Source organism: Manis pentadactyla, chromosome 2 (genome assembly GCF_030020395.1).
Source record: "Manis pentadactyla isolate mManPen7 chromosome 2, mManPen7.hap1, whole genome shotgun sequence".
Lineage (NCBI taxonomy): Eukaryota > Metazoa > Chordata > Mammalia > Pholidota > Manidae > Manis > Manis pentadactyla.
This window is the reverse complement of record NC_080020.1, coordinates 44522604-44538558: the sequence shown is the minus strand read 5'-3', so window position 1 is coordinate 44538558 and position 15955 is coordinate 44522604. Positions and strand designations below refer to the sequence as shown.

General features: G+C 33.3%; 1 protein-coding gene across 3 annotated transcripts in view; it reads right to left on the bottom strand.

The window, feature by feature from the left end:
* The window catches only part of RANBP17 (RAN binding protein 17), a 383252-nt gene that overhangs the window by 321112 nt on the left and 46185 nt on the right, over positions 1-15955 (bottom strand). For all 3 annotated transcript variants that reach the window (XR_008993699.1, XM_036884800.2, XM_057491712.1), the window contains exons 4-8: positions 12580-12746; positions 9406-9471; positions 4951-5055; positions 3355-3520; positions 1987-2060 (exon numbers count right to left, since the gene is read on the bottom strand). Coding sequence is in view for 2 of the 3 variants with exons in the window: in XM_036884800.2 (XP_036740695.2) it covers positions 1987-2060; positions 3355-3520; positions 4951-5055; positions 9406-9471; positions 12580-12746 (578 nt within the window). In the remaining variant the exon portion in view is untranslated. The remainder of the gene's footprint in view (positions 1-1986; positions 2061-3354; positions 3521-4950; positions 5056-9405; positions 9472-12579; positions 12747-15955) is intronic.

The window sequence follows — 15955 nt, the reverse complement described above, 5'->3', positions numbered from 1 at the left end:
CTATTCTTTAATATCTTAAGGAACAATTTGGAAAATGCTGCTGGAAGGGTTAAGATAACTCGTAAAAATTCCTACAGATTATCTGTGCCCTAGTTATCTTCCTAATGTTAGTACTTTACCAGACAATTTCACTCCTTGGGTTCCTAATTCTACTACTGATACCCACTGAAGTCTTTTGACCATTAAGTGAGAGGCCCCAAATTGGCAACTTTCAGGCCAAACTGGCCTACATATGTTTTGTTTTTTGGTCCATGTATGTTTGCTTCCCACTTAAAAAAAAATAGAATTAGCTATCAACATTTAAGTATTTCAATTAAGAGATTTCACACAAAATGTCTGGCTCTCTTTGCAAAGGTAAGAATAGGGACAAAAATCAGAGATTGGCCTTTTTAGATATTCTCCCATTTGGCATAGACCTTACTGCTAAAAAAAAAAACAAAAAAAAACAAAGAAAAACAAAAATTTCTTAGACAATTTTTATATGTAGAAAGTTTGGAACTACTGGTGTATTAAAAATATTCAGGGTTTGGGGGCCAAAAACATCGGAGTTTGAACCTCAGCTCCAATATTTAGTTTGCTGCCCTGGAGAAAGTCACTTAATACAGTCTGGGTCTGTTTCCTTGCCTACATAATGAGGGTAATAATACTTAAATTGCAGGGCCAATTTGAGGATGAAGTGAGATAAGTACCATACAATAGGGCATGCTCAATCAATATTAGCTACTTTTCTTAAAGCAGTTGTTTTCCACTTCATTTTTTAAGCACGGTATTATATTTGTTTTATCGCAAAACATAACTGTATTGAAACCATGGCTTTTAGACACCTAGAAACAGGACTATTCTGGCTAAATTTCTGTGGCACCATCTGGAAACATGAGTGTCCTGTGAATCCCAATTTAAAAACCACTACCTTAAAGCCCTTAATTCAAAAGGAGACTTATTTAATAAAAAAAAAAAAAGCAGGGGGGAGTATTTTTATGAATCTGTTCATCCCTTCTAGGTGACAACATATCTAAACAAACATAGTAACACAGTGCTGACATGTACTTAAATCTGGAACATCTTTCTTCAGAAATGGCAAGGTTAGAATTTCCCAACTTCTACAAGCCTAGTTATTAAACTGACAGCTTCTCCTTCTTTTTTAAATCTTGCCTGATCTCTATTTTAGATTCCACAAATCGAGGGTCCATAGTCTCAAAGCTCTATAGAACTAAGAGTTTCAAGAACTTTTTAAGCACACAACAGATTTTGATTCAAACAATAAATGAACAACTAGAGTGATGAGCACAAAATCAAGTGAGAAGATCCCCTTTGCTTCTCATTCAGAGATATCTGATGGGAGGTGCCTGGGAAACTGAAGAGTTTGGAGGGTTGAGAAAGAGTTAGAGAGAGGGTAAGTGAAGGGAAGGTTAACAGGTGGGGAATGCCAATTACTGGACTGAGGCCCAAAAGAAGGAACAGACACTGAATAGGAAGAAAAATATACTTAGAGGTTGAAGGTTGTCTTGGCTCTGGCAGATCAGCAGCTACTGGTTCTGGCTCACCAGTGAAATAGAATGCACTGCTCACTAAAAACAGAATCTGACAAACAGCTTAAGCAATACAAATCCCAGAAGAAGTAAGCATTTCTTGTGAGAGGTAAACCCAATCAACAACAGAAGTAGAACTTCAAAAAGTAAACATATGAATTTGTTCTCCATGTAAGAACTTGTTTGTTATGCCTCAGAAGATTGAAGACTGACGAAAATTAGGCTTGGGGTGGATTAATGACTGTGCATTGAGCATTGACTCCCCTATACAGAATTTTATTGTTGTTAACAACCATTTGATCAATAAATATGAGAGATGCCCTCACAAAAAAAAAAAAAAAAAGTAAACATATGAAGAATAAATATATTTTATATACAGAGTATATATAAAGTACATATATAAATATGTAAAGATTACAGGTATTTTTTAATGAAATAATGAATTATTTTTACTTACTAATTGAGATAGTAGTGGTGAAAGTGAATGATACAAATTGAAGAAAAGATCCAATGTTTCTGGCTCCAGAAAAACTGGAAAAAAAAATTATTTTCTAATACCATTTCTTTCAATTCAGTGATCTTAACTTAGTAAGACATCACACAAACCAAGAACTCCAAGACCTCTGCATGTGGTACTGTTTCCAGTTAAGCCTAATTCCTTTCCAAATCCTAGCTATTTTCTTTGAAAGATGATATAATACAGAGATAGAAATTAATTGGCTATTATGTTCCTTACTTCTATGTAGCATCTACAGTTCTTACTGGGAGAATTTTTTTACTATATTCAAGTAATGTAACCATTTAAAAATTCAAATAGTATCAGAAAGTACATAGTACTAAAAAAAAGTATAACAAAAAGCAGCTATAATCCTACCCCATTCCAACCACCTTTCAGCTCTTAGCTATTAATATTTACATTCATGTTTTCAAACAACATACTATATTACTATTTATTTGTTTTACTTTAAACAATAAATGAGTTCATGATACAGTGTATAAGGCTTTAGCTATCTAAGCACTCACCTCACCACCCACACACCACCATCTACAATTCAACCTCTCCCCAAATCCATCCACTATTCTATCAATTAGGGATTAAATCAATTCTAGGTATTTACATTTATTATGACTATATAAATGATGTTAACAGCTGAGCCAAGGAATATACTATGACTACATTACATTTCTAAAACTCTGTGGATTTAATCGCAGCATCTTTTATGTGCTTAGTTGTGTATCTGTCACTAATTCTTTCCAAATGCTCTGACAGATTTGCAAAATTTTCTTTATGTCATTTTCTACATGATCAATAGTATCAAATAACCTGTCATTTCCATTTTCCTAATCCTACCTCCCAGAGCCTTCAACTTGGACTGGTTGTTCCTAAATTTGTTATATAATTATCGCACCTGTGTGTCTGTTCATTGTCATCAGGTACTGAAGCTCCTTTTTCCCAAATGCCATATCTTCCACTTTCTTGGTTTATATAGCAAGTAGCTTCCTGAGAAGCCAAGTGTTATAACCTCTCCCATTCTGTTTATCTGAAGGTTTCAAAATAGAACTCTTCACTTTCACACCCAAACCTGTTTTCCCCCTAACTCAAGGCTATTTGTTCCCCTTCCTAATATCAAAATATGGAAGTTAAAATGATAAGAATCAGAAAAAAGAAAATTCAATATTGGGTATCAGCAGCTACCCTGAATTACAAATCCTTTTGAAGTTTTTGATTGCCTAGCAAAAAATGGATAACTGCACATAAGGCAACTATATTGCTTAATTTTGTGCCTTTTATGCTTACCATTCATTACAGTAAACTTTTTCTTACTTGTTCTCCAGGTTGTTGGAATATGTATTGTACAATGATCATCTGCAGATTCATCTGCTGAACTGCCAATGAAATCAAAGTTAAGGCAGTTGAGGACCAGTTTCAAGACTTGCATCACTAAATTTTGCTGACCTTGATCCTGAAGATTTAAAGGTTTGGCGAAAACCTGAAGAAAATTCAAATTCAAATAAAACATTATGAAATAAGTCAGCTAACAATTTTCATTTCACTAATTTAAATAATTCCTCAATACCAAATTAAAATTAGTAAAATAAAAAGTTCACAAAGTTATGCTGTTGTACATACTAGAAAAAATTATAAAATCACTATCAACAAAAACCTACAATATTTTCAAATTTTATTTTATAAAACAGGAATAAGAACTTTTACACTTCTATGCAAACAGTAGGTCACCTTCTAAAGTTGTAAGAAGTAACTTTAGGACAAATACTTTATACCACACAAATATATAAATGTAAGGGATTCATTAGCTCAAAGCTTGCCTGGAACAAACTGAAAATATAGTATTCTTCAAGAAAATGTGGGGGGAACTTCATACATAAATTACCTACATTCAGCTAACAAAGGTTCTCAGAGCCGGTTGAAAGTGGAGGGACACTCACATGCTTCTGGAGAACAATCCTGACCCCCAAAATGTCCATTCTAACACAACCAGAATAGATTATATCTCTGAGAGATACATCATGAAATATTTGTAAAGGAAATAGGAAGCTTGGGATTCTGCTTCAAGAGTAGCACAAAAAGAAATAAAGTAGTTAAGTAAGAATAAAATGAGACAACATTGGTTTATGAATTGTTACTGCTTAATTGGTTGATGGGTCCAAGGGGGTTAGTTTATTATACTATCTCATCTTCTTTTGTACATGTTAAAATTTTCCATACTAAAACAAAAAATTTAAAATAATAGGGGGTCTTTCAGTCTGGCCTAGGATGGCAGTTATGTCACTATACTACAGAACTAAAATAAGTAGAAACTGGTAATTATCAGAACATACTTTGGGAAATGTACTATACCAATTAACAAGCTTGAGAAGCAGGACAGTGTCCTTATATTATGAGAGAACACAATATAATTATGAATTACACTATCCCTAGTTTCACTAAGGCACTAAGTAGCAAATGGGAAAATATTATTTCCCAAAGAAATTATTAAAGCTAACTACCTGGGCTCGTTATGAATAAATATAATGGTTGGTGAATTATGAAAACTTACTGTCATTTCACTGTTCATCTGTACTCCACTAAAATATGGGCAGGGCAATAAAAAAACTTAAGTCTGAATTAGCTTCTCCAATAAATAATCTACGGTAGGAAGGCAATGAAACTACCACCTAAAATCAAGTTACTAAATTCCCTTGGGATTTTACTCTAATTATACCCCTAGTAAGTAAAAGTGAATCTTTTAGAACCTCTTACAGATTTGTGCAAATCTACTGTACTTAAAAATTAAGATTGTCCATGATATCTCTAAAAAGGCAAAAAAGGGTGGGGCAGAGGGGATTCATTTGAAATTCTTTTGAAATTTAAAATTTCCTAAGTATTCTAACTAGGATATTGAATTACTAAATAACTTACCTCTTTTAGAAGAGAGCATGCTAGCACTAAAATATCTTTGAGAGAAGTATCACGAAATGAGGTACCTATTTTCCTGTGTTTTGCTGAAGGTCTAGAACAATCAACCTAAAAAGATCAAGATGAATTTATTTAACCAAGTTTACCAAACAGCAAAGCAAAAATTAACTAAGTAATAAAAGGAATGGAAATAATGATTAAGGAATCATAAAGTAGAGAGCTAAAGAACTTTTAAAAAATCTACTGGGATAGTGACTTGCTTAAGGTTACTCTAAGAATTAATGGCAGAGCCACACCTAGAACTCAAATTTTTGGATTGATGCAATTCAGTGCTCTTTCTACAAACCATACTGAGCCCCAAATTAAAAACTAGAATTGACTATACTTTCAGAGGTGAAATAAACATGGGTTATAAAATAATGGCAGATACAAAGACTATCAACTCCTAAATCATGCACTGTATTACATATTAAATATTAAGCAAGTAACAACTTCCCTATTTCTTAGTCTCCACCTATAAAATAAGAAATCTCTAAGATAATCTTCAAATTCTAACTTCCTGTGAGTCAGCAAAAGAAAGTTAAATCAGTTAAAGAAAGTCTTTTATATATATGAAAAAGTCATATATATATGAAGGTGGCATTTCTATAAACATCAGGTATGTTACTGGTTCATATATCCTTGGTATTCTAAAAAGAAACCAAGGCAGAAACTATAAATAATCTTTAGTCTGATTTATTACACAAGCAGTAACAGTAATTTCCTCTAAATATTTTATTAATTAGTGATAACTATTTTTCAGAATAAATTTACTAAGACTAGTTCTTGAGCCTCTAATCTAAAATATAACATGGCCAAAACAGTAGTATTAATACCATGAATATTTCCATTTATCAATAGGCAACAGCAAACAAAGCTGAAATCTGACACCCAAACAACTATTAACACCATGGACTACAGTAGCTATAGCATTCCTTATTACTATTTGGAAGAAAAAAAGCCATTTTCCTTGCTAATGCTAATAGATTCTAAAAAAAGCAGCAAACTCAAAATTCATTAATCTGATACTTCCTAAACTCCATCATACAATTTAGACTACATTTAAATGCCACATTTACTTATAGAAACAAGAAACGTAACAGAAGTCCAAAGTGATTACAGAAAGTCACTGGAACCTGTATTCAATATGTAAGGATCAAATTAGCATTTACAGCACTGCTCCCCTCTTTCAAATCAAAGCTCAGTCTGTCTCTCCTATAATACCTCCCCTCAATATATAAAAAAATTTCTCCTTAATACAAATTAAAAATAGCATACAGCATTACAATCACAATTTATGAAGTACTCCACATATTATTTCACTTAATTCTCAAAACTAACTTGTGAGATTTATATTATCCTTTTTGTACATATGAGAAAATTAAAGTTTATAGGCACACTATCTTAGACAAACCCCTCATTACCACCCTATCTATAACAGGGTGAAAAGAACCTTGGGTTTACTGAGCACTTGTACATACTAGGTCCTGTGCTAGCAGCTTGCATAATCTTGGTAAGATCCATGGATGGTGTCATTCTCACTTTATTAGTTTATTATTTATTATATAACAAGTTAAATCATGTGCTTCCTAATAGGAGACAATGAGAAAACTACAGTATTGTTATATTCCTGACAAATTGCATTATTTGAATCTAATCAAGTGACAGTGATATTTAAGTTTAAAACCATTACCAAGTTTGTACAAAGCAGTAAGCAATAGAGCTAAAATACAAATCCAGGTCTAATTTCAGAGCCATCTTCAAGGCCTACATGCTTGTGTTACTTGGGTTGCCCAATTAGACATCCAATTTTTGAGAAGAGGGACTGCACATCCATTTTCTACTGCATACATAAGCCTCTACCATGTTGGCTTCTAAAAAACGAAGATAACATTAATCCTCCTAACTTTTAGGGAACCTCAAGTTTAGGTCTTTTTCTTAAAAGATAAATCCTTTATTGACACTACCTGAATTTACCTGGCTTACATCTGACAACTATAATATTTGATTTTCATCATGCACTGTAGATCTCCCTATTGCCTGGTTCAGAAGTGCTTAAGAAATACTAGTTGAAATTATAAATGCCATAAAATTAGGCTGAGTAAAAAGATTCCACAGATGCCATATATTTTTCACTATACAAAGCCAAAATCACACCTCAGACTTTGAAGCTTTTTTCAAAAGGCATTTGGTTCTATACAAGATAAGCCTGGAACATCTGATGTCAAAAAGTAAGAAAATGTTCAAAGAATAGTGATTAAATGTCAAATGGACATAGAAGGTAGCTTGAAAAGATTACTACTGAATATTTGGCAATCTGGAAATATTTGAACATCAAAATGCAATATTAATAACATATCACAACCTACTAAATAAAATAGGAAACTAAGACTCCATACTGATGTAAATAAATGAATAAATCAGAAATTTGATGAGGAATGGATATTTTCAGGTACGTTGAAGTACTTCCCAACAAAATACTTATTCCTTATAAAGGAGAAAGAAAAATCCACAACGGGAGAAGCCTGGAAAAGACCATCTTTACCAGTCAAGTGACCAAAGTGAACATCAGTAATTTAAAAATCAAATCATGTGCTTCCTGGTAGGAGGCAATGAGAAGACCACAGTGTTTCTGTGATATTCTAACAAATACGCGTGATTTGAATCTAATCATGAAAAATATCAAACACTCCAAACCTGAAGGACATTTTACAAAACAACTGGCCTGTCATCTTCACAAGTGTTAAGGTTTTATGAAAGTGAAAGAAAGACTGAGGAATTTTTCCAGATTAAAGTAGACTAATAAAACATGTCAAATAAATGAGATGCACAATTCTAAAATGGTTCCTTTCTGGGACAAATGGTGAGATTCAAATAAAGCACGAGGATAAGGGTAATCTGTCTGTTAATTTTCTGATTTTAATGGTCACAGTGTGATCGTGTAGAAGAATGTCCTTGTATGTACAAAATACACTATTCCGGGATGATGTCGACAACTCAGTATCAAATGGTTGAGAAAAAACTTTGTATTACACTCAACTTTTCTGTAAGTTTTAAAAAAACTTGGTTGGTCTCTAAATCACACTGTATTAAAACTCCATATTATTAGTCTTGTCTCATAACAATTTAAACCCAGCAAACACTACCAGAGCAGTCTGTATTCCTATTGCGCTATGAAGTAGGAAACAACCACCAAAAAAAGAGCTAGTTTTAAGATTAGCCAAAAGTTGATGGCTGTACAAGCTGGATGCTGGGTACATGTGGTTGTTTGTACTATGCTCTTCACTTTTATGAGATAAAATATTTATACTAAAATTATTTTTTAAATATATTTTTTAAAAGAAAGTACAGTTTCTTAGACATATTTACAGTCTATTAGGATTAGCCAAAGTCCTTGTCATAATATCCCTGCCACTATAGTAACTGTTCCAGGTATTATCATTATAGCCCTGGAGCTACATACATATATACTGACATACATCCATAGGCAAGCGATCTTTACACATTTGGGACAGGGCAGTCATGGGATGTGATGGTTGTGGTAAAGTAAAACCACTATATTCTAGAAATTTCTCCAATAAATCTAGAAATATTTTCTAATTCCCAACTAAACATAAGTAGAAAATAGTTACTTGGGGTGATTTTTTTTAATACACAGGAACTGTATATACAGAGGAAGCTGGCACATGGTCCTGGGTACACAAGCTTTCCATATACATACACAAATGCACACAAACACAAGCCATTCAAGATGATGATAGTTTTAAAATATAAACACTACATTCTCCTTTTTTATAACACTTTATAACACTGTTTCATATAAAACCCAACTTCTGCTTTTGTTCTGTCTGGAACCATGTTAAGTACAAAAGTGAACAGGAGCAGCTGAAAATGTGCTCAGCTGCTGAGCTCATAAAGGCACTGTTGGGGGGAGGCGTAGCTTCTGCAAATGTTCCTTGTACTGGGTGAAAATACATGCTAGCAAGTGGCAGAGTGCCAAGTGGCCTGTTCTTTGATGAGTCCTGCTGTGTACCCATTGTTGAGAATCAATTCACCAAACTGCTTGTCTTTTATTTGTAAGAGAATAAAAAGTCTGTTTCTCTTTTGCATATAATTTATTTCTTATGGAGGCTATATTAGTATATATGTATGGAAGATAAAAGGACAATTCCCCAATTGCCATGGAGCAAGCACTATGTCTAATTCCCTGTCCTTTGCAGTACTTTATACTACTGCTGCTATTTTCAATAACAATGAAAGTGTTCCAATACTTAATTATGCCACTAATAAAACAGACAAAAAAAACCCACTTGATTTATTCAGAGTTTTATGCCACACAAAGAAGAAAAGAAGATTTTTACATCAAAGAAACAGTATTACTTAGCAAACTTCATGTTGCCATTAAATAGAAAGACTTACCAGGTTCATCTCCTGAGTCAATTCTGAAAGGATTATTACTCCTATTATACAGTGCTCCACAGTACCCTTTGGAGAAAATAACCAAGGTTAGCTTAAGTGGAGATGTGATTGGTTCTGACTGTGCAAACCAGATAATACTTAAAAGTAATTAAATACTGAAACATCACATTTTCTTAATAATGTGTTTATTAAAATATGTAGAAAAATCACTATGAGTTCCATAAGTAAAAAAGAATTTCAAGTTCATTTTTTGAAGGATAAATTTGTGTGTACAGATTTGAGGGGAAAAAAATTCACCTATCTTAGAACTGCATGATACTCTACAAAATGTTTTCAGCACCTAGAACTTATAATAAACTAAACCTCAAAATACAAGAGTTTAATATTTTTCCTAAGACCATGAATAAGAATGAACAAAAATGCTTTTTAGCTCTATAATATGTATGCTTGAAGGCTACTGAGATAGCTGCATTCAATAAATAATTAATAAATAGCTTAGGATCTAATTCAAATAAATCCCTTGATCTAACATCAGATAAGATCACTGAGATCCTTTTAGTATTATTTAATAGTTCATGCATATGCATTTATTATGTGTCTGTAATGAAGGCATCTAAAGTGCCCAATGCACTGGGGTAAATACTTGCCTATCAATATGGCATACAGTTTGATAGCCTCTATAATGTTTTTAATTTAATCAGCTTCCAATTTAATCTCAAAAACGTCCTTCAAATAAAAATTCAGATTTTATATGTACATTACTAACAAGTTACCCTATCTGAAAATCACACTGAAAGAATGAAAATAATAAATGCAACATTTAGTTACAGTGTAATCATAAGAAAAGCACTAATACAAATGAAACACTTTCAAGTCTTAATTTTATAGCTGGCCATTCCTTCAAACTATCACAGAATTCTACTAACACTGGATCATTAGATATAATTAAGTTCAAACTATCTCAGAATTTTAAAAAATAAGCAAAAGAAACATCCTATAATTTTTGTATTTTAATTCTCTATGGCTCTTCAGGAAAATCTGAACTGTCTGAAATGAGCTCCAGATTTCCTATTACTGAAGCATCTACCCTCTTGTCTACCAAGCCAAAGTTCCCCCAAGTGTGGTTCCCTGACCCACTGCTGGTCTATGCATCTTCCAGTGACCTGCAAACTCAATTCTAATCCAAGAACAGTTTCATACTAGTTCATAAGATCAAAGAGTTTGCACCAGAACATAAAATAGCTAAGTCTCTAAGTACACTGTTTAGTTCAGCTGCCAATTTTTTTCATAGCAAGTCCTCGATAAAGGAAGCACTGTGTTGATTTATATTCTGATAAGGAGATAAACTCCTTATCTCATTGTGGACCAGCAACTGCCCTAGATGACAATAGGATTTCCTGGGTATGCATGCAGAAAGGAGGCACACATATAAATGTTTGTACTGTGGCAAGAATTAGGCTGCAATAACAGAGAAAAAAAAGATGTACAAAACATCAGGCCATGTAAGATTTAGCAAACTTAAAATAATTTTTAGTACAAAACTCACAGAAGCTGCTAATACCCAAAGGACGCATGTTGTACTATTTTAGAGTACTAAAACACAAAGACAATTGTCTTTCTCATGACTCAACGATAGGTTAAGTCATATACCTAAAAAGCAAGTGCCTTTTTTTGTGATACTATAATAAACTTTGAAGGTAAACATTTTTTGTTTCTTCTGGTCTTCCCAAACTGACAAAAGCACACTAAAGCCCAAATTAAGTTCAACTAACCAGCCACTGAAAAGAGAGCTTGAGAAATGTTAACCAACAGAATGATTTCATTCCATTCAGTTTTCAACCGTGATTTTATTTTAAAGGAACTCTTAAGTTTATTGTTTACCCTAATGATTCTTGATAGCTGTATATAATTTCAGTAAATGACAAGAAAGAAGTGCCATTGTGTTAGCCAAAATTACAAGCACAACTCTACAAGAGTGAAAAACTCATCTGTCTCTGAATAAACTATACTGCTCCAGGGTATATCTCTTCTGGGCTGAAATGCACTTATTCCTGTGAAGTTTTAGATGACCAAGTATTTGTTAGCTGGGGTTTTATGAAAGATAAGCAGCAGGACAGTCTAGTATTTCATATTCTGAGGTTTCCAGCATTATACTATATGAGAGAGTTATATCATACACAGGGATTAAATTTTAAAGCTACTGTAAAAGAACTAAAATCTCAGAAAGTTCAAATTTTTCCTAACTGCTAATAAACCAATACTGAACCACCTCTCAATTAATCTAAACGCCAGTTTCTCCTCAAGAATTTTAAGAGATTACTGCTTCTTCAGCAGAGCACCAACTTAAGTACTTTTCTTGCAATTGGGGATAATGTTTGTATGAAAAAAATATGTACCTTTAAGTATTGTAAATATGCATCTGAATTACATTGAGCAGGGCATTATGGTCATCTTAAGAGGCATAAAGGCACAGAAAATGGTAGATTTAGGTATCCCATGACACGTAAATACTGTGTGGAATGGCAAGTGGAATCACAATTTTAATTAGTGTCCTCTTCCTTTTTTTCTTTCTTGCTCATTTTTTTACAGTCCAAATACCTGAATTTGTGTAAGTTAAATGTGCATATGCTGTAACTTTAATCACTTAGTTTGGAAACATTCTTGAGAAACAAACATAGTCAATGTGGTATAATGTAAAAACTTGAAATATATGTATCTTAAGTTAGAAAACCTGTTGAAGTGCTAGCTCTCTGCTTTACTAGGTCATTATGCAACATGATACAAATTACTTAACTTTTCTAAGCCTGCTTTCTCATTTACAAGATGAAATCCATTTCACTGAAATATAATGAGCATTAAATCAGATAATACATGAAAAACATTATATACACGTTTATATATATGCAGTACTCAGATACATGTTAGAAATCACAGACCATATTCATGAAATTAGAAAATATAATTTGCATTCTTCTGGTTTGGAAGTTATATAATGGCCTGATCCTTATGTACTGGCAATAAAAAAATAAAAGACCCAGAGGATAAACTATAAATCATAATTAATATGGTACTGACAATACTGATATTGTCACAAAACAAACAACACAGCTTTAGGAAAAGCAGTTATCAAAACCAAACTAGTGACAGTCCAATAATGTAATAATGACTTCTTACCTGAAGAAACTTCTTCACATCAGCAATAATTTCTCTGAAGACAAACTGGGTTTTCTGAACCTCAAACCACCCCAATTTACTGATTTTAGCAATGACTTGAATTAGGGCTTGAAAGACAAAGGGAGCCAGCTTGGGTTGTGATGCCACATAATGAAGAATGTAGTTTTCTGTAAGAAAATGTGATTCTGTGATCATTTGGACTTTTCAGTAACATAATATGAATCATGTAAAGAAAAACAGGTGGTGATGATGACATGTTCCTGGACAAAAAGTTAATCCCTTTCTCCAAGGTATAACATAGTCACTCTGGTATAAGGCTTATTTTTTTTCAATTCAATTGATATACTAGGGGATGATTTGAGTATAATGAGATTGTCACTTTTGTTTTTGCATAATTTCATGTAGAAAAAAATGCTAGAATACAGAAAACTGAAACAAGGCCAATGGGCCAAGGCATACACATAATGCATATACCTCCAACATCTACTAGCTGTTTCAGTGCATCTCATGTTATCAGCCTTACCTGGTGTTTTAACTTTCCACACTGTTTCAGATCACCTCCTTCCACTACTTCATAATAACTCACAAACTCATAACCTTCTGTAGCCCACTTCTGCAAACAGACTTCAGGTCTTCTTTAAGATAAAATGTCATATTTACTCTCCTAAAGTATTTAAACCATTTAACATGTATAAAACTTTATTATTCTTTTATTAGATTCTTTTTTTTTAATGTGTCACTGACAAAAATATTTGACTTTTATTTCCATAATGCCATTTCTCTCATAAATTCTGTGGTTTTACTGCATAACACTACACTGCAGTTACTTCTAGAATGCATATTTCGTGTTATAGCATACTAAATGTATGTTATCCTACTTAGGTGGCATAAAAAATACAAATAGTACACAGTATTAGAAAATAAGTATATAAGTTAAAGAAAGTAAGAATAGACTAGTAAAGTAAGCTTGGAATTAAGTCAATATACCAAAATCTTGGGTAACAGGTGGGTAACAAATTCTGCTATGAGCTTCCTGGTGGACTGAATAATTGAGGTCAGGTAACAAATATGCCAGAAAGTCTAAGAAAAATAGGAGAAAAAATTTTTGATAAAGGAAAAGATCCACTTTCTACTTGGTCCCAAAGGCCAGCATGCCACATGGAAAGAGAGTAAAGAAAACAAAAGTAAATATCTCAATATTTAACTAGAAATAGCTTTAATAGAAACAACTCCAAAATCCAAGAACACTTTGAACAGTTGTTCTTGACAAATTAGTGAAATTCTAGACAATAAAAAAAAGTTCTCATGACTAGCATATTTCAACCTTAATTTTTATTAGCATTAATACAGTTAATACAAATATAAAAGGAGGTAAAGTATAATTTTTAAAGCTCAGATTTTTGTAGCATTAAGATAAATCTGAAAGAGGTTTCTTCTATGGATTACAGTAATAGAGTTTTCCTAAGCTTCATTATATGTAATCTTTTATTTCAATAACAAAATATAAAATGGCACTGCTTACTGAATATAAAAGAAAATACAGTTTATTTACTTCATATACTTTTATTTTTAATACTGAGAAATTTAACCTGGATGGTATGTGGGGAATCCATATGTTGGTAGTGATAACCACCAGCAATAATCTAAAAATAATAAATAACCGAATGAGACACAAACCAAGTTTCACATTTAAGCTAGGTATCAGTAAGCACACGTTCCCAGACTGCCTGAACAAAGGTATTAGCTAATAAGTTTATTATCTAAGGCAGAAAAAAATTTAATAGACTATACTTCTGTTATTTTAGATGACGTTTTACATAAAACATTCTCATTGTGCTTCTTATATGACCTATAATATTGTTCCAATTTAGTAAGTGGCAATGATTAACATGAAGTAAAACAACAACAATCTCATCATCACCAGCTGAAGATGATAAGGAAAAACCATACACAGAAGGAAATGAAATGTTCAGAAAGACACATGGGAGAACGACATAAAACAGATGGAAGAACTCCTAAACTTAAGTTAATATGAAGTTGGAAAGCTGTGCACTAGAGGCACTGTTAGCCCCAAATGCCTACATGACAATAACAATATTTAGCATTTGTGATTCCTTAGAATAAAAGTGCTTCCCAGACAATACCTTCCGTGGCTCTCATAGCAAAGTGAAGATATTGCTATTATAAAACTATTATTTTGTTTCTTAGGAAAAAAATGACAAAGGTCAAAGTGGTGAAATGATTTGTCACAGTAGCCAAATAGGGACTCTGAGTCAGGTTATTTTGATTTGTCTTAAGTTTTAGTTTATTGCTTCCAAATACTGGCCAATTTATTTTAGCAATAAGTAGTAATTCAGAACTCTACTAAATTCAAACTTGCAGACAGCATTCTGAAGTTCACTATCATTGAACTGATACTTTAGGTATTACACACTATGAAATTTAATATGAAATACTTGTTGACTAACTAACTGAAGTCAGGTAAAAAATACGTCACAGTTTATCAGAAAACATACAAAAAGAATATGATGGAAAGGGGAAATACTCAGTCTTTACATTGGTCCCAAAAGTTAGTACATTATTTTGGAAAAAAATAAAATGAAGGTAAATAACTCAGTATGTAACTAAAAATGCTTTGATGGAAACAATTCCAAATTCTAAGAACACAATAACTTGAGCTATAATCTATGCCTAGAGAGTTGGCTTATGAAATATTTAGAGAGTGAGAATACACAGGACAAAAAGAAACTATCACAAGAAGTCAAGATTACATTTATGTGAGTGAAGATGTAGAGAACCTGGAACCTTTTGCTGGTGAGAACGCAAAATAGTACAAGTACTTTGGAACGTAATTTGGTAGTTTCTTAAAAAGTTAAGCATAAAATAGGTGGAGCCAAGATGGCGACATGAGTAGAGAAGTGGAAATCTCCTCCCAAAACTATATATATTTTTGAAAATACAGCAAATACAACTATCCCTAAAAGAGGGACCAGAAGATACAGGACAACAGCCAGGCTACATCCACACCGGCAAGAACCCAGCGCCTTGCAAAGGGGGTAAGATACATGCTGCAGCCCAGTGGGACCTGAACGCCCCTCACCCCAGCTTGTGGCAGGAGGAGAGCACTCGGAGCAGGGAGGGAGAGGGAGCCCAGGACTGCTAAACACCCAGCCCTAGCCATCCGCACAAGACCGCAGACACACAGTGCATGCGTTGGGTGGTGGAAACTAGGGAAACAGGACAGTAAGACCTGTGAGCAGATCCCTGCAGCCAGTGCACCCGGGACAAAGAAAAGTGAGTGCTTTTTGAAAGTCTTAAAGGGACAGGGACCGCCACAGCTGGACGGAAGTGTCCTGGGACACTTAGCCCACCAGCA